General features: G+C 41.8%; 2 protein-coding genes across 2 annotated transcripts in view; one reads left to right on the plus strand and one right to left on the minus strand.

Annotated features, from left to right (window-relative positions):
- NMNAT2 (nicotinamide nucleotide adenylyltransferase 2) overlaps positions 1-3,822 on the plus strand; it is a 52,525-nt gene extending 48,703 nt beyond the window's left edge. The window contains exon 11 of the mRNA XM_077278407.1: positions 1,632-3,822. Coding sequence (XP_077134522.1) covers positions 1,632-1,734 — 103 coding nt within the window. The 3' untranslated portion in view covers positions 1,735-3,822. The remainder of the gene's footprint in view (positions 1-1,631) is intronic.
- The window catches only part of LAMC2 (laminin subunit gamma 2), a 35,134-nt gene continuing 13,515 nt past the window's right edge, over positions 2,426-24,044 (minus strand). Inside the window, exons 4-23 of the mRNA XM_077278406.1 lie at positions 23,825-23,926; positions 23,053-23,189; positions 21,389-21,517; positions 20,223-20,412; positions 20,023-20,135; positions 18,578-18,796; positions 18,300-18,482; positions 16,965-17,210; positions 16,243-16,379; positions 15,997-16,144; positions 15,361-15,566; positions 14,977-15,056; positions 14,131-14,256; positions 13,128-13,272; positions 10,799-10,948; positions 9,675-9,789; positions 8,203-8,402; positions 7,038-7,196; positions 5,853-5,952; positions 2,426-4,408 (exon numbers count right to left, since the gene is read on the minus strand). Of these exons, the coding sequence (XP_077134521.1) occupies positions 4,155-4,408; positions 5,853-5,952; positions 7,038-7,196; positions 8,203-8,402; positions 9,675-9,789; positions 10,799-10,948; positions 13,128-13,272; positions 14,131-14,256; positions 14,977-15,056; positions 15,361-15,566; positions 15,997-16,144; positions 16,243-16,379; positions 16,965-17,210; positions 18,300-18,482; positions 18,578-18,796; positions 20,023-20,135; positions 20,223-20,412; positions 21,389-21,517; positions 23,053-23,189; positions 23,825-23,926 (3,139 nt within the window). The 3' untranslated portion in view covers positions 2,426-4,154. The remainder of the gene's footprint in view (positions 4,409-5,852; positions 5,953-7,037; positions 7,197-8,202; positions 8,403-9,674; positions 9,790-10,798; positions 10,949-13,127; positions 13,273-14,130; positions 14,257-14,976; positions 15,057-15,360; positions 15,567-15,996; positions 16,145-16,242; positions 16,380-16,964; positions 17,211-18,299; positions 18,483-18,577; positions 18,797-20,022; positions 20,136-20,222; positions 20,413-21,388; positions 21,518-23,052; positions 23,190-23,824; positions 23,927-24,044) is intronic.

Consider the following 24,044-nt stretch of genomic DNA (forward strand, 5'->3'; position numbering starts at 1 on the left):
ATACGTGCTGATTCTCAGTCTGTATATCAGGATGACTTGCAGGACACTTTACTTTAACATCTGTCCAGCTTAGTTACTTTTGGGGGTCGCTCACACTTGAATATGAAACAGACCAGTGCAATCCCATAAAAAATCGGACCAATGCTCTCAGACCAATGTTATTCAGTGAGGCCGTGCAGATCTGCTGGCTTTTTCTCAGCATGCTACGATTTCACTCCAAAATCAGACAGTGCGAGAAAAAAAAAATCGCATGCCATATGGAACCCAAGTTTTACAGATACATTCCAATTCTGTAAGATAGTAAACTGTAAATGATTCATTACTGCTGGGTAAAATAACGGATTGTACACGGACAACACACGGATGACAAGTGAGAACAAAATCATCCCACCCTCCTGGATGAGAAAGGGACCGATCATGTATACACCGGTGTGAGCGAACCCTTAAAGTGGTCATCTTGGAAAAAGAACAAGTGCTCTGACCCCTCGGTTTGATCAGTGGTGGTCCAAGAAGTTCTACCTCTACTGATCATACATTAATGGTTGATACTAAGGGTAGAACTCCTATATAACCCCTGAAGGTTTTCATATTTGCAGATATGTAATAGTGATGATTATCAAGGCATCAGACATGGCCACAAGTTATCTCGTCTTTGCAATACTAATGAGAACCTGAAAATATGACATTTGGGGGTCTTTGAGGACTGGAGTTTGGGAAACACTGCTAGTCTATAGCAAAGAAGTTGTAAGCAGTGCACTCCATGCCTAGGAGCCCGGCCACCGCTGATAGCCTGCAGAGGTGGTGGGGAAACTATACAAGGAGTAGTCAACTATAGAATTAAATATCCGTCTATTCTTGAGAGCAGAGAGGATTTTTAATAGCAATCAAATTGCAAAGTTGCCTGTTTTTACAAGACAACCCCTTTAACACTACCTAAAATGTGTATTGTCTTCCTATTTAAAAATTGGATCTTGCTTTGCAATCATATTAAGTACAATTGTTTTTTTACCTTAAAGGGGTTTTCCAGGCTGGGGGCGCAAGTCTGCAGTCACTCTATGTGACTGCAGACTTGTGATTGCTCACAGCATGCCTTGTGTGCGCGCTTGTCAGGATTCTCCGGTGCTGGCGCCAAAGGGTCACGTGACTGCAAGTGTGCGATTTCCATACATTCGGCCACATTCCGACTAAACGTGTCTGGCCTCGCTCAATTCATTTGTATTGAGCAAGCCACGCATGTCTAGTTGGCAAGTGACTGCATGTATGCATGTCATGTGCCCGTCTGCTCCCAGGGCCGACACTGGAGAATCTCGACAGTGTGCACGCTGCACGCTCTGAGGATTCACAAGCCCGAACAACCCGTTTAATGCTATAGAATGATTTGCTTTAAAAGAATCACGCAAACCAATGCAAAATCTGTAACTGGGCCCATTTATAATGCTGGCGTCTTCCTATATGGCATAGAGGTCATAGGGCTGCCACAGGCCCAATATGCAATAACCACCTTTACACCTCCATTAGTTTCACTCCAAGACATAAATAGTACAAAAAAATTAGAAAAATGTATGTCATGGATACGTCTGAGATTGAAGTTGCAGAATAATCTTGTTGATGCCCATGTCTGTCTCCTCCAGGTTGGCCCTGCAGCATGGGGATGGACACGTGGTGGATTACTTGGTGCAACCTGTCATTGACTATGTACTGAAAAGTCAGCTTTATATCAATACATCGGGGTGACCGTGCCCGCTCCTGCTGTAGGCGCAGCCTTGTGCTCACCTTGGTCATCACAATCCAATGTGTTATTACTCACTACCCACCACAGTCTCCTCACAGATCATGATGCCTCTCTTACCCCACTCATTCCTGTCCTCCTCACCTCTATGCCTTACTCATTCACTTCTAATATCTTATGACTCCAAAGTGGGGAACGCTCGCGGTACATCTGAGGGGAGTGCTCGGGGGCAGTGTTATTCTGGGGTGTAACCATGCTGTCCAACCATTCTGTATATGATAGGGGAAGGGTGGACTATATAATGTAACAGGGTAATATATATATATATATATATATATATATATATATATATATATATTTATTTATTCCCCTGTTCATCAGGATTTGAGGGTGGGAGTTTAAGTACAAATCATATTATTTTCTCAACTTTCTTTAGTGGTGGTAACTGGGAGTAAATCAAATATTCCAGTCCTCTTCCTACCTACCATCGGAGGACTGTGGATGCCAAGAGAAGGGGGTCCTTGGTGCATTCCCTCCATAAGCATTCTGCATGCAACTAGCATGTTCTTCCCCTGCTTATAGCTCCATGGTGTTAGCATAACATTATTAACACCCCCTATCTGGGAGGAAATGGCATATGACTCACTAAAAAGTACACAGATTAATAGTGACATCGTGCAGATCCTTGGATAAAAGTTTTTTTTTACCCAGGATCCTTTACTCCAGTTACAACTATTGTGGAAGTGCGGCTCAAAATGGTGTCACAGACTCTGCGCAGCCCAACTTTCCAAATTTTCTACTTTCAATGTCTGCTTTAGCAAATCAGGACTCACTCCTATATGATGGAGTAGCAGTTTTTATGACGTATTTGTGCAGCGGCGCACACTCCTAAACCTTTATGTCCCGCTCCGAAAATACCTTTTATTGGGATCGGGGGCCACAATTGAGCTGATACCATTTATCATAGACTTTCAAAGGGAGCAAAATAATTTTTGGTCTAATAATCACTTCAAAAAGAATATAAATAGTGATGAACGCAAGTGCTCGTTACTCGAGTTTGTCAAGGGTGCTCGGGTATGCACGGAGTATCGCGGGTACTCGAGTGACATTTTCGACTCGCCATGCCCTCATGTTTCGAGGCTGTTAGACAGCCATGAAACATGCGAGGATTGCCCATGTTTGTCAGGCAATCCACACGTTTTTTGACTTTATAAGAGCCGTAAAACATGCGGGCGCGGCAAGTCGAACATGTCACTCGAACACCCACGAAACTCCGTGTATACCAAGCACTCATGGCAAACTCGAGTAACGAGAGCTTGCGCTCATCACTAGTATTAGAGATTGTAGAGTAACATAAAACACAATCTAAAACTACATCTGAAAGGGCTATCGGTGAGCAAATACTATTTTCGACGTAATGCTGAAATCAGATTGAAAATATAAAATGTGGTATCAGTCATGGTCAATAATCCAAGATGGTCTGCGGAGTCAGCAGAGACTAAGAGCAGACATTGTCTACATGATCCCACCAATGGACTGACGCTATGAGGACCATCTAAGTGCATAGGCTTTTCTTGGCATAGGTCCTTCATTTTAGCCAGCATGCATAATTTCATAGAGCCTGAACCATATAGACATGCCTTGTATACATCAGTGCCCATCCCTCCTCATCATATGTTGGCTTGGCTTTCATTACGGCATGTAATGGATGAATTTCTTACAAAAACGCAAATGGAATACTGTCTTTGAGGACTGTAAAAAGTGCAGATGGGACTGTGAAAACGATAAAATCACTTGCCCTTGTGGTTACTGGCCCCAAACATGGTTTACTACTGTCCCTTATTGGCCTCATTTACTTGAAGGCAAATTTGGGAAATAATTGAATTTCGTGTGGCCATAAAAAGTCAAGAATGAAGGACCAGAAAGTTTTTTTTTTTTTTTTAAATTGATGTAACTTGTGCAAAAAAAACTAAAAATAAAAAGTGGGGGTTCGTCTCATGTTTGGAGGGGTTGATTGCAGTTCTTTGACTAGTGTACGGTTCTGTTCATATTAATGTCGCTGTTTTACCAATAAAGATCTTGCTTTGCTAGAACCTGTGAGTTGTCATATCGACGATGGGAGGAAATGGTAGAATAAGGATCACATTTTATTAATAAATAAATAGGGACAGTACAAAGCAGAATTACAATGGTGCAATGGACGAAGTTCAATGTTTCAGGTAGTTTTATATATATATATATACGCGAGTCCTCTCTCTCTTTCTCAGCCATGTCCAAAACTGAATATATTCCTTGAAATAGAAAAAATATCAATGAGTGATCGTGTTCTTAAATACTGCAGCATATTGCACCCAGTATGGGTGAGGTTGGGCGACCATGTGGCTTTTGGCGCCGCTTTGATGAACCATCACTGTGCATGGTGCTTTCAAGGTCTCTCAATGGCAGAGGTACTGTAGCACCCTGGTGGTAGAGCTTTACGTATGTCACGAAGGTTTTGGATGTCGGTGAGAGCCTGTTGAATCTCTTTCTCTAAAATGAGAATTTCCTGTTTTTGAGTTTTAGCTGCTGATTCCAACACCTCCAAAGCGGGCCTGAGCTCCCCGGTGACCTTGGTACGAGCGCTCTGCATACTGCGATCCAATGCTCTTATCGCTTCTTCACTGCCTTCTACGGGTTGGTCTGCAAAAAGAAAATCAGACAGTTTAGAGACAAATGCAGACAGGAGAGCAAGAGAGAGAAAGAATGAGCCAGAGTAAAGGAGAAATGGAGGGAATGAAAGAGTAAAAGACAAAAGAGAGAAAGAATGATGGAGAGTAAAGGAGAGAAAAAAGGAATGAAAGAGTAAAAGAGAGAAACAAAGAGTAAAGGAGAGAAAGAATGAATGAAAGAGTAAAGGAGAGAGGATAAGAGAGAAATAGAGACAAAAGGAGAGAATGAGAGAGGACGGACAAGAGAGAGGATGAAAGTGTAAAGGAGAGTGAGAAACAGACAAAAGGAGAGAATGAGAGAGTAGTGAGGACAAGAGAAAGGACATAAGAGGGCGAGAAAGAGACAGTAGGAGAGATGGAGAGAATGTTAGAGGACAAGAGAGGAAGAAAGAATGTAAAGGAGAGAAATTAATAGATGGAGAGAATGAGAGAGGATGAAAGAGTGTAAAAGAAAGAGCAAGAAACAGAAACATGGAGAGAATGAGAGAGAGAATGAAAGAATGAGAGGAGCGAGAGAGAACAAAGGAGTGTAAAGGAGTGAGAAAGACAGAAGGAGAGAGAGAATGAAAGAATGTTAAGGCGAAAGAGTGAGAGATATAGAGATAGAAGGAGAAAATGAGAGGACAAGAGAGAAAGGATGTGAGAGAGAGAACTTGAGACAGAGATGGAGAGAGTAAACAAGAGAGACATAGAACAAGAAAGAGAAAGAATGAGAGAGACATAGAACAAGAGAGAATACAAGAACCAGAGGAGAACAACCAGAGGAAGGATGAGAGAGAACGAAAAAAGAACATAAGGGAGATTATGAAAGAGGGGATGAGAGAAAGAAATCAGTATACAAGAAAAAGAGGAGAGAACATTTAAAAAGGAAGGATAGAGCGAGAATGAAATAACAGGAGAGAGAGAAAGAAAAATGGATAATAAAACACAGAACAACAGAGAGAAGGAAGAAAAGAGGGAGACAGAGCCCAAGAGAGCGAATGAGTTAAAGGATGTGCATTGTGGCGGTGCGGGACCCCAGGCCTATGTGAACGACATGTTTGGCTCCCTTACATTTGATGCCTTATCCTTTACACTGATATATAGTAATTTACAGCTGATAAACAAATACGAGAGCCGATAGGATAAGATGTAAGTATATGAAGGAGTGAGGTGGAAAGTTCAGTATAGTTCTTCTATGGAAATCATTAATGAAGCAGACACTGCAACAGAGCAACTGGCCACTGAGGAGAAACCATCACTCCAGGCAGGATTTACCTAATTTCTGCCTTGAAATCTGATTTGTAGTGACAATGGTCTCTGAAGACTACGAGGCCTCAGCTGGCACAGAAGTACTAATAGCTGCAGTAATGCAATCCGGACATGATGCAAGGAGAGCCGGCTCCTCCAGAAGATGAATGATGGCGGCCTCTTACCTAGTAGCCTCAGAACATGATCAAGGGCATTCAGCGTTTCTGTTACAGCGTCCAGGCTGCCGCCAGCACTGACCTCAGCTTCCAGAGCACTAACAGCAATCTAATGGAGGACAAAGAAAATTACAAAATGCATCCAGGTATCTCCAGAAACGTCATAACTCAGTTATGAGTTTATTTTTTTAAATTATTATTATTATTACAAACTTAATCAGCTAGCAGTGACAAAGATGAGATTGGTGATATCTATTGGCAGTTTGCATAGCTTGGATGCAATACCACATACCACCAGTAATCAGGAGAGGTGCTGTTTTGGGGAACAAAGTATTTTCTGAATGAGCTCACATCACATTTCTAACATTAATGTAATGGTACCAGATTCATTCTGCCTGAACAATGTACAGCATAAATCACAGAATGGTACCAGATTCATTCTGCCTGAACAATGTACAGCATAAATCACAGACTGGCTCCGTTAGACACACAAAAATTGGGAAAGTCCCGTCAGCCAAGGAGATTGGGACCAGGAGAAGCCAACCACTTGGATTAGACATCTTAGTCGCATCATCCCGGGCCGCCAGGTTAAAGTATGTTTTGTCTGAACGGCCGCAGTATTTCAGAGTGATACATGTCTCGCTGCAGACTCTGATTCACGCTGTTCAAGCATCATGAAGCAGCTGACAGATTTAGCACAGATTAATATAAATGAAAAAAATATGGTCCCCAGAGGATGATCTAAAAATGTGCCAATATATGTCTTAAAATATGCCAAGGACAATGGAAGTAACCGGCGCTGCTGGATCAATGACGAGCCGCGATGGAAAAGGAGATATTGGTTTATTGCCAACGCGTTTCAGACTCCTTCAGGACAATCACAATGGCTTTTATTGTTGTTGTCCTGAAGAAGGAGTCGGAGTGACACTGAAACGCGCTGACAATAAACCAACATCTCCTTTTCCATCGCGGCTCGTCATTGATCCAGCAGCACAGGTTACTTCCATTACCCTTTCATATATCGGTACTTTCCTTGGAAGCTGGAACAGTTGTCTTATATGTATTTACTGGTTGTGTCACACACAACCCTACAAGTTGAGCACAACCAGATATTTTCTCTCCTTCACCACTTGGATAAGACCTTATTTCATCTTTTATCTACCAATACATGTCTTGGGATAAGATGATTCGTACCCCTTGAGCTGCCGCACTGTCTTGTTCTGCAACCTTAGTCCTGTCATCCAGATCTCCAGCTGTTTCGGTAACCATCTTACGCAACTGTGCAAACTCTCGTTCCAAAGTCAAGGCCAGTTCAGCTGTGCTGTTTGCATCGAGGCTCATCTGCATCATGTCCTGTGAAGTAGAGCACGGCATGTATTATACAAGACAAGCCAAAGATTACTAGCATCTCATCATCATCATCATGGGGACACTGCGCCAATCTCCACTAGGAATAGTGTTGTGTTCATGCACCCAGGCCAGATGTCCACCAGCCTCCTATCCTCAACACTGGGTAGGTAATCCCTGCATGTGTTGAGGCTGTCGAATAGCCGCGAGACATGCAGCTGTGGGGACTCGAACATCATTTTCTAGCACGCCGAAGACACTCGGTTAGCACCCGAGCATGCTGAGATAACACCTTATCCCAGCACGTTCACTCATCACTAGTGCATAGGTTACAGGCTGAGGACCTAGACTTTTAAATATGGACACATCAGCAATTTGGGGACATATGAAGCTTGGCACTACCCATCAATCGACGCATGATGGTGATAAGCGATATCCACAGAACCGCCTAACTACAGTATCATCATTGTAAAGAATAAATGCTATGGAATAGGTTTCCTAGAGTGTAAAAACATTAGAATTTTTTTTTTTTCTAGATTTTGAAAAACCGCTCTAAGGCTAAATGAATGGCAATTGCATTATTGGCGGTTGTTCGGAGCCATTATTTAGCCGTGTACGTATAACCTAATACAGCTAACAAGCTGATCCAAATACATGATGCATTATTTGTCGGCACCTTGCAGACTCATGCAGCCATCAACACTACAGATGAATCTTACTCATTGTGTATTCCGACGTTTTCACCTTTTGCAGAAAAGCAAAAATTGGGATTATGGCAGCTACTGTCCTGATATCTGGACAATGGACATTGAAGAAGTACGGTATACAATCCTCAAGATCCGCGTCATACAGCCTCCTCTGGGTTATTGCATTGACTATAAAATTGCTCTTGGATCTGTTAGACAACCTTTGTGAGTAAGAAATCTTATAAAACAAGACAGCGCCACACACAGCCGACACATCGCCGCCATTTTTAGTATCGTGGCATTCTCCACCGAGGTCCCAGCTGTACCTGTTGTATTGCTGATGTTATACTTAGCGCCTCTCTGGCGTTTCCGACCGTAGTGCCGGCATCCTTCTCTGCCCCCTTCAGAGCGGCTGCTGCTTCCTCTGTAGTATCCACAGCAGCCTGAGTCTGGCGCATGATCTGCGGGAGACGCCTCAGTGCGTCCTCAGCCTCTGTGCGACGGTCGCCTACCGAGTCTCCACACCCTAAAAAAAAAAAGTGAGGTTTATGGCAAAATTACAAACAAACGCTGTGCAACCCCATTTAACGGGATGTCTGGATTAAAAAAAAAAAATCAATATTCTTTGACTCAATACTGAGTTAATAAAGAGTCATCCATTTATCCATCCAAACCTCTATGTGTACCCTCAAAATTATGCCTGTAACAACTAATCCAAAAGGCCTCAAAATGCAACACAGTAAAATCTAGAATTTCTATTTTCAGAAAACCTGGAGTTTATAATAAAAAAAAAAAATACACAACTATGCTATATTCACATGCTTCAAGTCCAGCACGGAGTCTCCGCCGTTGCTCACAACATCTGTTATTGTCTGCAGCGCTGATGTCACGTCAATAAAAACACTGCAGCCAATCAGTGAGCTCAGCAGCTCATGCTGTCCGCTCACACAGATCCGCTGAGCTCACTGCTCATGCTGTCCGCTCGCACAGATCCCCTGAGCTCACTGCTCATGCTGTCCGCTCACACAGATCCCCTGAGCTCACTGCTCATGCTGTCCGCTCGCACAGATCCCCTGAGCTCACTGCTCATGCTGTCCGCTCACACAGATCCGCTGAGCTCACTGCTCATGCTGTCCGCTCGCACAGATCCCCTGAGCTCACTGCTCATGCTGTCCGCTCACACAAATCCCCTGAGCTCACTGCTCATGCTGTCCGCTCGCACAGATCCCCTGAGCTCACTGCTCATGCTGTCCGCTCACACAGATCTGCTGAGCTCACTGCTCATGCTGTCCGCTCACACAGATCTGCTGAGCTCACTGCTCATGCTGTCCGCTCACTGCTCATGCTGTCCGCTCACACAGATCTGCTGAGCTCACTGCTCATGCTGTCCGCTCGCACAGATCCCCTGAGCTTACTGTTCATTGCTGTCCGCTCGCACAGATCCCCTGCGCTCACTGCTCATTGTGTCCGCTCACACAGATCTGCTGAGCTCACTGCTCATGCTGTCCGCTCGCACAGATCCCCTGAGCTCACTGCTCATGCTGTCCGCTCCCACAGATCCACTGAGCTCACTGCTCATGCTGTCCGCTCGCACAGATCAGGGTTCAGATATAGAGAAGTAGCCTATTCATTTGGGCTCGTTAGTTAAAGCTTAAATTAACGAAAAAAAAGCAAAAAAAACAACCGCAAGATCGCAAACTTCAATAGTCTTCTTCACCTAGGAAAACCTCGACAGTTCCGCCAGCATCTTACAGACACTGTGTGCTCCTATCCTAACTATTAGTGTACACATACTCACCCCTCAGGCTGCTCAGGATCCCTTCAATCTCATGGTACGTGCTGTTCCCTGTTTGCATTGCCTTTTCTGCTTTATTCTTCGCAGCACTTGTGCGTGATAGCAACTGATCTGCCACCTGCAAGAAATACAGGAAAAATAAGTTCTCAAATGTGTAAAAATAAAGTAATAAGATCCAGGCCATCTGAAGAGAGATGGAGAGGCCGATTTCTCTCATCGACATTCATCTTTCTGAAAACGAACCACGAGGTCTAGTCTGGCTGTGTCTCCTGTCCCAAACTCAGCAGCTCCCAATACATGATGATGAGAAGATCAGGTCAGGAGACTTTCAGCCACACCGGACATTGCAGTCTGTAATTGGATCATGGATGTTGGATGTGTGAAACCGGCCTAAAAAAGTGAAATATTCTTCATTATATTTTCCTGAACCATACCTATAGAAACATAGGGGCCGATTCATCAATTGCATTTTTTAAGTCACTTTTTTTTTATGGCTTGTGGTATTCGTTCACATTATTCTCCAAAATGGTACACGTGGTTCATGAATTTGGTGCAAAATAAAAAATTTATTATATACCGAGATTGATGTAGAAATGCATCGGTCTGTAAAATCTGCACCAAACACTCATGTGAACCGTGCCTTAGTTTAGTAGGATTACCTCGAAACGCGTTGACAAATAAAACCGCGTCAATACCGTTTCTGGTCTCTTATGTTATACTGGATCCTCAGCGGCGCGGGTTTACATCTACTTTCATCCTCTAATTTGTAGCCTGTCTTTTTGGTCGATCTGCGGCAGCCGTTTCCATACAAGCTAACTACAGGGTCACAACCTCCCAGGTGAGCAAATCCCATTTTACACTTTCCAGATCAGACCCTTCTGCACTTATTGAAATTTCAGTTTTATCTAAACACAATTGTGAATCCAAAAAGAAGGAAAAATATAACGCAAAGACTGATACTTCTCTATATTGTATCCACTCGCATGTTTGGCTCAAAAACTGCATTGAAAGTTACATTAGCATTATAGGGAGGTCTATGAAATAATTACCAGTATATCCATATAAATTGAAATTCTTTGCCAAGGTAATAAAGGAGATTGGTGGTCAGTGGTGATTTATATCCTTACCAGCCGGTTGCTTCGTCCCTCCTGAAGCTGCTGCTCTACATCCTGTTCCCAGGCAGTAAATTTGCTTTGTAAATTCTTGATCTGAGATATTTCAGCTTCCACTGAAGTTCTCAAGGACGAGGATTCTCCTCTCAGACGTTCCATCTCCCCCTGATAATTAAGAAGATGTATCACCGTGAGTCCAAGCAGATGGTTCCTAATAATTATTCCCAGGTACTGAGAGCCTTCTCCAGATCTGACAGCCTAGAATGTCGGGTATTTCACCCATGATTTGTCACTGAGACATATCTGTAGATGTCTATATAGGGTTTATACTTCTCCACATTAAAATTAGAAATAAAAAAATTGGAGTTCCATACACAATGGTAGAATTAGAAAAAAGATACTTTATCACACAAAATTAAAATTACAATAAAAAAAAACTGAATGAAGCACGAACAAGGAATATAAAACCCTAGTGAGAAGCACATGGGTCCAAGGCGTAAGAAAAAATAATGATAAACATCATGGTATTAGTACGAGGCACTATAGTTTGCAAAAATGTGTAATGTCAACCATATAAGTCAGCAACAAATTAGAATTTTATGTGATCCTATGGTGCTGACAACCATGTAATAAATCTACAACGTTCATAGTGAATTCCCTGAGGCTGCCACAGTGACAATACGCCCCCACATGAAGGAAAAAGAAGTGCCCTTAACCGCTGGATCACTTACCCATGATGGACGTAACTTGGTGCCAAGGAGGTGGACTTGTTGCTGACATATATGGTTGACATTACACATTTTTGCAAACTATAGTGCCTCGTACTAAAGCATGATGTTTATCATTATTTTTTCTTATGCCTTGGACCCATGTGCTTCTCACTAGGGTTTTATATTCCTTGTTCGTGCTTCATTCAGTTTTTTTCTTGTAATTTTCATTTTGTGTAATATAATATCTTTTTTTCTAATTTTACCATTGTGTATAGAACTCCAATTTTTTTGGCTTCTAATTGTATCGGGAGTATACACTCACTGTTACATGGGTAAAGATATATATTCACTTGGATTTAATTTTTGGTTCTATGGGACCCATGTCATTTCTGGGAGTTTCATTATATTCTCCACATTAAAATTGCTTCACCAAGAGGGAAAACTCATGGAATTATGGACATGTCTTTCCATCCTATCATCTCTATAATTCCATTACTTTTCCTTCTTGGCGTTGCAATTTCAGTACTGAGGTGTGTACATTTATGTATTCTATTTAGTATGTTTTTTTTCCTGTTATAAGGCTGAAACCTATTTGGTAGCGCTGTATACAGATTGCAGCCACCAATATCAGCCCCGGTTCTGGATGGGGCTCTCACTATCATTTTTTACATATAGACACGCACTATGACGCATAACATAGTATAGGTGGTAGATGTATGATCCCAGGAGTCCCACCGCTGAGGCACACACCAATCATGAGAACGGTGGTCCCGTGTCCCCCCGTATGGCTGGAGTGGCAGTACCAATGTGTGGCCATTGCTCCATTCACTGTGTAAAGGACAGGAGGCTGCTCATGCCTGTGCTCGAACGCTCGCATAGGCCCAGCAAAGTGAATTTACTGGTGGTCACACATGAGCACGGCCACTCCATCCACATGGGGGGACACAGGACTCCCATTCTTGTGTTTATTGGGAGTCTCAACAGTTGTAGCCTCAACCATTAGACATTTGTCACCATTTTTGTTTCCTTTGTAGGATAACCCAATTAATCAGCAATATATTCTCCAGAAAGAAAGCCCAAAACAATCTGTGAAGCACCGCAGATCTGTCTTGATCCCAATTATCAGACTAGTTGGGTTATATACATATATAATATAATGGTTCCACACTATTAATAGGCCATGCATGGTGCCATTTTATTGTCTTCCACCTCATACGTTATTATGCACCAAGAATAATGAGGCAGATAAATGAAAAATCATCTTTCTTGCACCTTAGCAACCAATCAGAACGCAGCTTTCAATTTACCACAGCTGTTTTATAAAAGAAAACAGTTATCTGATTGGTTGCTATGATTTCCTTTCAGACGGGAGGTGTTCTACAGTCGCCATGGAGACATTAGCACACGTTCCTTCTTGGCTATTTAATCTATAAATGGATGAAATTATATATTTTATTATCAACTACCCGATAACATTTATAACAAACTCATGTGCTCAAATAACTCGATTTGTTTGGAGTCCTTCATATTTTCAGGACTTGACACCGTATTTGTAAAATGTCCAAACTCTCCATACCGGTGGAATCTGAGACGATCAATGTGATTATATGTGGCGGTCTCGCTGACACCATTACCTGGAATCCTAGAGGATCCGTAAGAGACGCCTGCGCCAGCGCTCGGGCGGTTTGCACGCTTTCATGGTAGGACCTCTCTGCCGCCGCTGCGGCTTTAATGGCCTCGCTCTCTATTTCTCCATTTTGGGTGCGGACATCATCCAACCTATGAACACATAACGCTATAGACATATCTAGGGAAAACAAGGCATATAAATGTCGGAGGACCCCCATATACGAGCTAGAACAGGGTTCTGATGGACCCCAGCTGTCTGCTCATTACATGGATGACCACTCATCAGCGCATGTTCACACAACGGTTTTCTCAGGCGTTCTTCTAGTGGGTCGGCTTTCAAAAAATACCCGAGAAAGCACTCAGAAAAAGGCTTTTGAGCCTTTTTTCGCCGCCTGCAGGAAGCAATTGGAGGCTGTTATGTATCATCTGACTGGCAATATAACTTTCTTCCATGCCCTATGCTTTGGCGGGACTATCCTGAGAAGACGGCATGGACTGTATTGTACGACCTCTCCGTTCTCTCCTGTAATCCGCCATGATGCCAGATAAAGGTTCTTCTATGTCCTAAATAAAACAAGGCTATGTGCACACATTGCGGATTTTGCTGTGGATCCGCAGCAGCTTTCCATGCGTTTACAGTACAATGTAAACCAATGAAAACACAATCCGCTGTGCCCATGCTGCGGAAAAAAACGGGCGGAAACGCTGCGGGTTACATTCCGCAGCATGTCAATTCTTTGTGCGGATTCCGCAGCGGTTTACACCTGCTCCATAATAGGAATCCGCAGGTGTAAAACCGCAGGTGGAATCCACACAAAATCCGCAAAGAAAACGCGGTCAATCCGCAGGTAAAACGCAGTGCATTTTACCTGCGGATTTATAAAATCCGCTGCGGAAAAATCCACAGAGCTCCTTTCTACGTGTGCACATAGCCTTATTCTCCCACAACGAGTGGCCGAATGATTCTTCTGAATGCCGAAATCTGCAACGGTTACCGCTAACCTGTACCTTGCTCTTAGTCTCTCCGCGGCACCGAGGTCCACATCTCCGGAGCGCAGGATCTGCATTGCTCTCTGAGTATCGGCCAAGGCATCGGCTGCATCCTGCACGACGGTCTGAGCATCCTGAGAAAGCCTGTGTGACACAAGATCAATAATGAAGGTACAGTGAAGAATCGGATTGTTTTTTGTCCAGTAACTGGACTATTATTATACAGGGAGATGGATATAATAAATATTACATCACATTTGGAAATTTAGGACTATAACAACTGATCACATCGAATATCACGTAAAAGACCCAACAATTTTCTTCATCTCCAGCACATGTATCTCATCAGCTCTAATTTCCTTGCTGATTATCTATAGTTTGCCGCTTGCATGGATATATTGGTTAGAATAATTGACTTAGTTAGTTACATTGATTGCATATTTGCAATTTTTTTCTCATGCTGTAAAAAGTAGCAGATCCGGTAAGGCATCAGATAGGACATGGCCGCAATATATGTTCATGTGCCCTAAAGGGAAGACCTCCCGAACTCCCGGCAGAGTCAGCAACTCATCTATGCCCTGACAAAAATGCCAGAAACAACTATTTGGGGTAACTTTTTGATTCAGGGAGGTAGCAATAGACATGATGAGAAAGGGACATGTGGTGGATGTAGTTTAAAGGGACACAGCATATATATACCAATGATGTGCTCATTGTGCACAAGTATGGATATCATACCCATGCATAAGTAGGTGTAATTTTATGCTTTGGCATGGGTCTTGACACACTGCGATAGCACGGCATTATACTACATGGCGTAGACCACTATGTCTCCCGAGTCTAGGACAATCAGCAGGACATTACCTGTTTGCTATAGTCTGGGCCTCTTGGCCAAGTTGTGAGAAAGAGTTTGAATTCCAGGACGAATCTACAGAAGAAAATGTCTGTAATAAGAAAAAGAAATTATTAAAATAAAAAATAAGTTGTGAAAAATTGTTAAAGGGGTTGGTGACCATATAGAAATATTTTCAGGAAAGGCCATGAACTAAGTTGTGGCTGATAAATCTGTAATTAATACCCTTTACTATGCATGTATGGGCTGTGTTACCCCTGGTGGTCTCTGTGTCAGTAACATCCATGTGATGCTTTCTTGGCTTCAGGAGCGGCGCATGCGCAGAGACAGGCAGCAGAGTCTCCACATGGATATAATGGAGATATATGGAGTAAGTGCACAGTATATTAGCTTACCAGCTGGTTTAATTCAGTTTGGCCACCATTGAGTTGCTGCATTGCAATTGTGATCTTCCCCTTTAAATCCTGTAACCGGCTCTGGTGCTGACTGGAGTCAGACTCTGCACCTTGCAGCTTCGTCTGCAGTCGCTCCAGGTCATTCTGGGTCTCTGCCTGTAATCCCTGCAGCCCGGACATCTGTCTCTGAAGGGATTGCTCAGCACCTATAGAATGATTATCAAATATATATATATATATATATATATATATATATATATATATATATATATATATATATATATATATATATATATATATATATATATATATATATATAGATATATTTCCCTTACAGGCAGATGGAATATTAATGGGGTTGGTGAGCTCATCTATATTGAATGGCAGCAGAGTTTTTAACTCTTTTATCTGACTTTTTCTGAGCTCTCCTCAGCTGATTTATGTCCACAGACCACATCAAAGTTGAACATGCAAAAAAAAAAAAAAAACAGTAAAAGCCAAACGCTGCAAAATTTCTACTGAGATCCAATAGCAAAAATTATTTTAACCCCCAAATTCATGCATTTGAGGAAAACAGAAATATTGTCCGTAAGGTTGAACGACCCCTTTAAATTTGGTGTTCAGTGGAGCTCTCACCATGAGCAGATTCTGCATCTCTTAACATGGCCTTAGATGCCTCCTCCGCTCTACTCATTTGCTCCTCTAGGTAACGTGTATCTGTCCCCTGATTCTGGCCATTGCCAGCACCCGCCAGGCCCTGCAGCTGCTTCTTGTATAATGTCATCTAAGAAAAAACAAGCAAATTGAAAGTTGATATTGTTATATAAATACATGATTTTTAAGATAACACAACTTTATACTTCTAGCGGCTGGTTTACGTACCTTGTCGCTGACCTGGGAATAACAGCTAGGGCATTGTGGCTGATCACAGTTGTCCCCATAAAAATGAGGTTTGCACACACAGGAGCTATCCTTCTGACAGCTCGGCTGCTGGGAACCAATTGGGTGACAGGAACAAGCTGCGGCAGAAAATAGAAACTGATCATTCACAGCAAAAAACGTTCAAATGTTAGCATTTGTGTTGTTTCTAAATCCACCACTAGGGGGAGTGTAGCTGCTTGCTCTACACTTTATCAACAGTATGCAGTTGGCTCCCAAGCTCCCTCTAGTGGCGGCTGCAGTCATCCAGAATATTATGACTTAAATCTATCTCTGCAGAGGATTTGGCGCTCTGTATCCGAAAACAACGCTGTGAATGCTACAAAGACGTTTTAAAAGTTTAATCATCAAAAACATTTATGAAGTGGACATTTCAATGAAAGAAAATTCTAACTTCTGTTACAATATATCTCTAAGTTACACTGTATGATAATATGTAATAAAATATATAATATGTATGAAAAATGGTACAGAAGATTAACTATGAAGCTCCTGCACAAAATTTACAACATGGCTCAACTTGTAACATGTAACATTTATTTTCATTCAATGGGATTGCTGGATTGCTTTGGACAATGTCTACTTAAATGATCGCTGTTATCTACACCACTGAGAACTTTCCGCACTGATTACATACAAATTTGGGTAAAATAAAGGTGCATTACCTATACATTTGCGTTCAGGGTTTGGATCCAAAGCGTTACCAAAGTATCCGTCTCTGCATCGGTCACAGTGGAATCCGGCCGTATTGTGGATACATCTCAAACACTCGCCGGTCGCGGCATCACAGTTTCCCGGTACATTAGGGTCAATATTGTTGTTACATGCACAAGGTCTGCAGTGACGTTGTGGTCCACGTTGTCCTTCTGGATCTCCAAAATATCCATCTGCACATAGGTCACAGCGAAGACCTGGTTTGGGTGGATGTTAAAAGAACCCCAATTAGATGGTTGCAGTTGACTACACAATCTACGCCCACCTGCAACTTTTTATTTCACCTGCAACTTTTTATTTCCCCTGCAACTTTTTATTTCACAAGCAACATTTTATTTGTCCCGCAATTTTATTTCACCTGAAACTTTTTATTTCACCTCCAACATTTTATTTCTCCTGCAATATTTTATTTCACCTGAAACATTTTATTTCACCTGCAACTTTTTATTTCACCTTCAACATTTTATTTCTCCCACAATTTTATTTCACCTGCAACTTTATATTTTACCTGCAACTTTTTTATTTCACTTCCAACTTTTACTGCAGTTTGCTTTTAACTAGATGTATGACACAAACTGTGGCTTTTAATAATTGACAATTATTACGATGGATAAAACTTATTAAAGGGGTGCCTGGACTTATGATATTAATTAGCTATCCTTCAATAGGATAAATGATTCACTTCTCTAAGAGTTGATCTGCAGCTCTCGGCAGTGGACATTATATAGAGAACGCAGCTGTGCTGCTCCGACTCCGTTCAACTTTTGACATCCAGGGGATCGGTGGGGGTGTCGGTCATGAGACCTCCACCAATCTGATATTTATGACCTATTCTAAAGAAAAAAAGACCATCAATATCATCAGGTTGGATAACCCCTTTTAATGGCAAACATATTTAATACAGAAATGGATAAAATAAAGTGGTTTCTGAGAAAGAAGAGGATCCACCTACCCACCTCTAGACTCCAGACTTGTAGAAAATAGAAATCCGATATTTCATGGGTGTCTCTTTATTTCAGAGGGGACTCTACTTTTGGTTTAAATGGGTTTAGATAACACGACGATTGCATCACAACACTCTCCTGCCCCGAGCATGACAGCTTGTATTTCTATGATCTATGTTTTAATGATCTAAGGCTCTTTAATAGGTCAGACGTGGACCTCCAGAGTAGCTAACTAGAGGAGACACTAAAAAAATAGTTTTCTTCCTTCTGGAGGAGAGCTAACTTGCATACAGACAATGCATTGTGACCTCAGTCCCCTTCCAAGCCCGGCTGGTTACTCACCACTTAGGCCGACAGGACAGTGATCACACACGGGTTCCTGAGTCTCGGGAGACAATGAGCATCCTATGCCAGAACCACAAGGACATGGCAGGCACCTCTGGGGGTCCCGCGGGTCATTATACTGTCCGTGTGGGCAGTCAGCGCAGTCAATATTCTGATTCTCATCACCAGAATAACAGTCACCTGATTAATCACCAAAAGGCAACACAAGAAAAAAAATCAACAAAACTGAATGTGCGGAAACTCCTGACCAAACATGAACGTATTGAGACGTTTACCAGTTTCTGGGTCACAGCGGCCTCCACCTTGGCATCTGCAGGGGACACAAGGGCTGAAAGCCCCCAGTGCTGGAGACTCTCTGTAGTATCCTGGGGTGCACTGATCACAGGAATCACCTTTATAGCCAACAGGGCAATCACATTTCTCCACCCATGGAGCCGAATCCTCGGGACCAGGACGAGCGGTGATGAGAGAAACACTCTGCAGGTATCCGGTGCCTGGTGGACACAGTAAATACAGATAGTATATTACATTTTCTAGTTTTCTGTCTCAATCCAACAACCTAAAGAAACCCTGTTTCTTCCTGTTCCTGGGTAAAATGTCAAGGCTTTAGCAGCCAATCTGATTGTTTGCAGCGGTCACCCGACATCACATCCCACCCTCCTACACCATCACCATAAGAGGAAGCCAGCAAACTATTGGGGAATACTCGCATACATATACAGTGGTGGTGCTGTCATGGTAGATGAGGCACTTTTCTTTTTTTTTACTTTTTGACCACCTGAGACTATTAAGTAAATGTCTTAAAGTAGTGAACAACCCTTTTAAGGTGACCGTATATATTAGATGCCAGTTTTTCCACTAGTGTTTGTGCTTGACCATCTATTGTGTATTACATGCTGACATTGTGTCTTAGTTCTCATTCAATGGAAAATATTGTGGAAAATAAGGACTGGGCATGCTGAATTACAACACGCCCAATCCTTTGTTCCTGCGGGAGATAAACTGCAGCCAAAGGCAGGAGCCTATTCCCTCACCCATCATTTTAAGCCAATAAAAAGTGAAATTGATCTGCTATAATAAGGTCTGCAAAGCAAAACGAGAAATCGATTTGTCTGAAGATTACCAAATCATTGCACCAAATCTTGAGTGCCTAGCTGAATTAAGATGGCAAAATTAGCACTAAAATACCGCTGTGTGATACCATACAATCGGAGTAGTTTCCAAAAGTTTTTTTATTCCTCAGCTGACTAGCATGGAATTAATTTTGTCTTTTTAAATAAAAAAAAAACACCCCCTGAAGAAGCAAACATGCGAAACATCTGTTGGATTATTGTCAAGCACATGGTATACCCGCTATTAGATGCATTACAATGTATTATGATGGACTTGCACTTTCTGTCTCAGTTCCTTGCTTGTACCTTGTGTTATAATATACGTTTGTATAATAAGATAATTGGTCACCTTAATGACTTTATGCTGGGTGTTATATCGGTTTGTATACATGCTTTTGCTTTGAATTGCCCTGAAAAACCTCTGTATATGTTATGTTAAACGATGGTTTACAATATCTGTTCAATAAAGTTATAACTTTTTTTAAGATACTTTTGTTGCTCTAATTTCTCTTTTTTGGCGCATTATAAACAGTAAGAGATGTAGTAACCAATTCCATCACTAGAGGGCGCAATAAACAGACATGAAACTTGCTTTTCCTAGCACTTACTGTATTCTCCATAAGTAGCGCGAATTCTCAAAGACGTCAAATTACTTAAAAGACGGCGAAAGTCAAAATGACTGATTTTGGGAGTCCAAGGGCTGAAGGAGAGTTCATCTAATCTGTAGAGAGGAGACGGTTTTGTACGTTTCATTCATGGTGAGAAATTCAGGAAAGACTGTTATCAGCAGACAGTATCGTCACCTCACCTGAAGGTGTATGTCTGAGGCAATCTGCAGGGCAGAGAGGTTTTGGAGGAAGTAAGTGGCGCGGTTACTCTCAATCCTCCTCCTTCTAGTATTAAATCTTCAGCACCGGCCCGGTGACGTCCTCGATCCACGCGGAAAGTTATGGAGAACAGTTGGCCGTAACTTAGAGACTGATCTCCTAAGAAAGCTCCTGCAGAAGACAAAGCTCAGACGTTAAAATCCTGGAAAAACCCAAGGAAAAATGTTTTGTCTGAAATATTTGACTGCTATTATACTACATGGACTAAAGTATGTGCCCCCCTCCACATTACACCTCCAGAAGCTTTATATTCTACATCCATGGACCTTAATATGAAGTTGGCCCCAGGCACAACGCAGTCAGGAGGGTAATGTTCTCCTGTCATTCACCAAACCCAGACTCATCCATGAGACAACGGACAGAGAAGTGTGATCCGTCACTCCCCAGGACACGTTTCCATTGCTCCAGAGCCCAGTGCTGTTGACATCCAATGATTGACATTGTGCTTGGTGATGTAAGGCTTGTAAGCAGCTGCTCGTCCATGGAAATCCATGCCGTAACGTTCCTCTCACACAGAGGAAGTCTGGACTCTGCAGTTATGGAGTCAGCAGAGCGTTGGTGACTTTTCTGCCCCCTGCTCCTCAGCACTCAGCCCCCCACTCTGCAACATTACGGGGTCTCCACTTTATGGCTTACTTGTTACACTTCCTTCCATTTTTCAATAATATCACTCACAGGTGATGGGAGAATGTTTAAGAGGGAAGAAATGTGACAGGTGGCTACAGAACCGTGCGGGGATCAGTGAGCTCTGCACCACCGGCCATTGTCCCGTATGTAAAGGCAGACAGAATGGCGACGGGTCGGGGGGACCAAAAACCTAAATTCACAGATTGAGCAGTGTATGCTAATACTTTTCTCCATTTATTGTATATATCCGGATTATCGGTTTGAGTTTGATAATCTCTTTCTTTTATCCAACAGACTGTGTACTGATAATCTGTCAAAAGTCTGATCTGCCATGTTGGACTTTTGGGGGATTGTACGTGTAATCCGAAGTCTAAGGCACAAATATTAATTTATTTTTTGCATTTTATTAATGTATCTTTTGCATTTGGCCTCTAATCTTCAGCCATATGGGTTACATTACCTGGGGCGCTGAAATATAGAGGTTCCAGCTGTCGTGACGCTAGATACACCTCCTTATGATGGCGGGACTTGCGGACAGGGGCGGAGGCAGGGGATCCGTCCTTTAGGACCCCAGTCCAGCCTTCTACATCTACAGGGAACAGGACAGATACAAGGTCAGATAGAAAAATAGAAAGCAAGCCATGTGCAAAGAAATATCTGTGATAATAATATGGATTATAAGCCGCTGGTACTTTTTCACTTATATGAGAAATGTTTCAGTCTTTTGCAAAAAAAAGTTATGCAGTTCTTGACCCATTACTTGCCAAATTAAAATTTTTACAAGTACAGATTTTTCAGAAAAGGGCGTCCCAATATTCAATTAAAAATGACAATGACATGATTTCCTATTTTGAAAACATACATTTTACAAACACAACACAAAAAATTGGACCTAATTATACAAATTATAAAATCTTAGTTGCTAGAAGCTAAAGATTAGGCGTCCAAAAAAAAGGACATTGGTAGATAATGGGTTAAGCAACTTTGTGCATTTTCACAGTTTTTAGTACTTGTTTTTCTTTTCTTTTTTTTATCAATGGAAACATTCATTGTTAATTATACACACAGTGACTGAGTATGGAGTCCTATATGCAATGCTCCTTGGGAGAAAAGTGTGCAAATTTTATTTCTCTGGTCGTTCTTCAATCTGGGCAAAATTAGACTTTTTTATTATTTTTTAATCTGCAGCAGTTTTATTCTTTGCCCAGAATCAATGTGGATTTTGTCCTTTGCAATGGAAAGGGTGAAATCTGTATTTAGGGTAAGTTCACAGTTTTTTTTTCAGCGTAGCTTAGTTTTTTGTGCGTTTTTGGCATGCTAGATTTGTCTCTTGTGCATGCTGATAGTTTTTAATACAAAAAAAAGTCCTATTCTACGGAATCAGGTTTTGGCACACAAAAAAAGCAGCAAAACCCAATACCTGTGTTTTTTGGCTGCAGATTTTCAGTGTTTTTTTCACCACCCAATCATGTTAATGGGTGGAAAATGCTGAAAAAAAAACAAAAACGCTAAAAAAAATGGAAGTAATGACATGCCCTATTGTGCAAAAAAACATGCAAAGCACAAAATACTGATAATAAAAAAAAATATGAGTGCATGAGTTTTCTGAAATCACATAGGCTTTGCTGGTACTGTAAAACGCAGCTGAAAAGTGCCATAAAAAAACGCTGAAAAATGCCTAGTGTAAATTTACCCTTAGTCTGCAATAAAAAAGGCAGCAAAATTTGCACAAATTCTGCTAAAATAAAACTGCAGGAACGCTGGCATAAAAAAAAACATATGCAATATGTGAACGCTGCCTTATAAGAAAAGCATTTTTCAAAACTGGATAGCTTTTACATTGAGTCGGAAAAATCCCTATTTGGTGGATCTGTTTATGGTGTATTTGTATGGTGTATGGTGTATTTGTTTATGTGTGCTGATTAAAGAGATTTGTTACTTTTGCTTCCTATTAGACAATGCAGACTTGGGAAAAAAAATAAATAGGAAATTACAACCGACGATATAAGGAAGCTATAGGAAGGCTCACACCGAGACACGACTGTCTAGGAGGAAGCTCCCACGGACAGGCCGGGCACACATGGGGACATATAGGAAGATAATAAATACAACTTTGGTACAAACCTTTCTCAAAAGAAGATGTGATCTCATTCCGGCTGTAGTCCTTGGAGCTGCGGCAATTTGCTGAATGCCCATAGCAGAAACACTGCAGGCATCCCTCCGATCGGCCGGCCTGCAGGTCATAGTGTCCCGGCTTACACCTGCAATTATCACCAAGACGCTGGCGTTATAAGCACATTGTTTTCTGCTATTATTCGGAACATGGATCCAAACAGTTAAAAAAATAATAATAATTTACATATATTACATATATTTTATTTTTTTAGACCAAGTTTAAATTTACCGTAATCTAAGTCAATTCCCTCATACCAAATACTTGTAGGATTTATTTTTTTTTACATTTTACACATACTGTGTTTTTTGCGGCCCGTTATTGCGGGCCTTTTTTGCTGGGCCGTATCGCCGCAATTTTCATGGTCCGCCACAATAATGGACCACAAAAAACTTGCGGATTGCCGTTTTTCGGGTTACCAATACTTTAGCAAAAGTATTGAGAAAAAAAATGGCTATTGGGGCCGCAAAAACACGGCAAGTGTAAAACCAGCCTTAATACATGTCTTATAGGAAAAAAAAAATCACTTTTGTGTGGCTGCATTCTAGGAGCCATAACTTTATAGTTTTCATTTGACACAGTTATATGATATCTTGATTTTTTTTGTTGCTAGTCATTACGGCAGTGCCATATATTTATATATGTAGACTGCTATTTATCCAGATTATCCCCCATTTTCTGAGATACTAGGAAAATGAACAAAGCGCCAAAATGTTACATTACCTGTCACAACTCTCTCCAGTGACTTGGGGTTTGCAGACACAATTTCCTACCCTGTCGCACCCTTGGCTGCTACCTGCTGGGTCACATAGGCAGCCTTGTCGTCTGAAATTTGGAGAAAACAAAAGGACAATGTAACATAGGTAGAAAAAAAGACACAGGTCCATCAAGTTCAACTTTTCTCCACCAGTTACACATTCTCTACATTATACATTCTCTATCG

Source organism: Ranitomeya variabilis, chromosome 8, assembly GCF_051348905.1.
Source record: "Ranitomeya variabilis isolate aRanVar5 chromosome 8, aRanVar5.hap1, whole genome shotgun sequence".
In the NCBI taxonomy this organism is placed as follows: Eukaryota; Metazoa; Chordata; class Amphibia; order Anura; family Dendrobatidae; genus Ranitomeya; species Ranitomeya variabilis.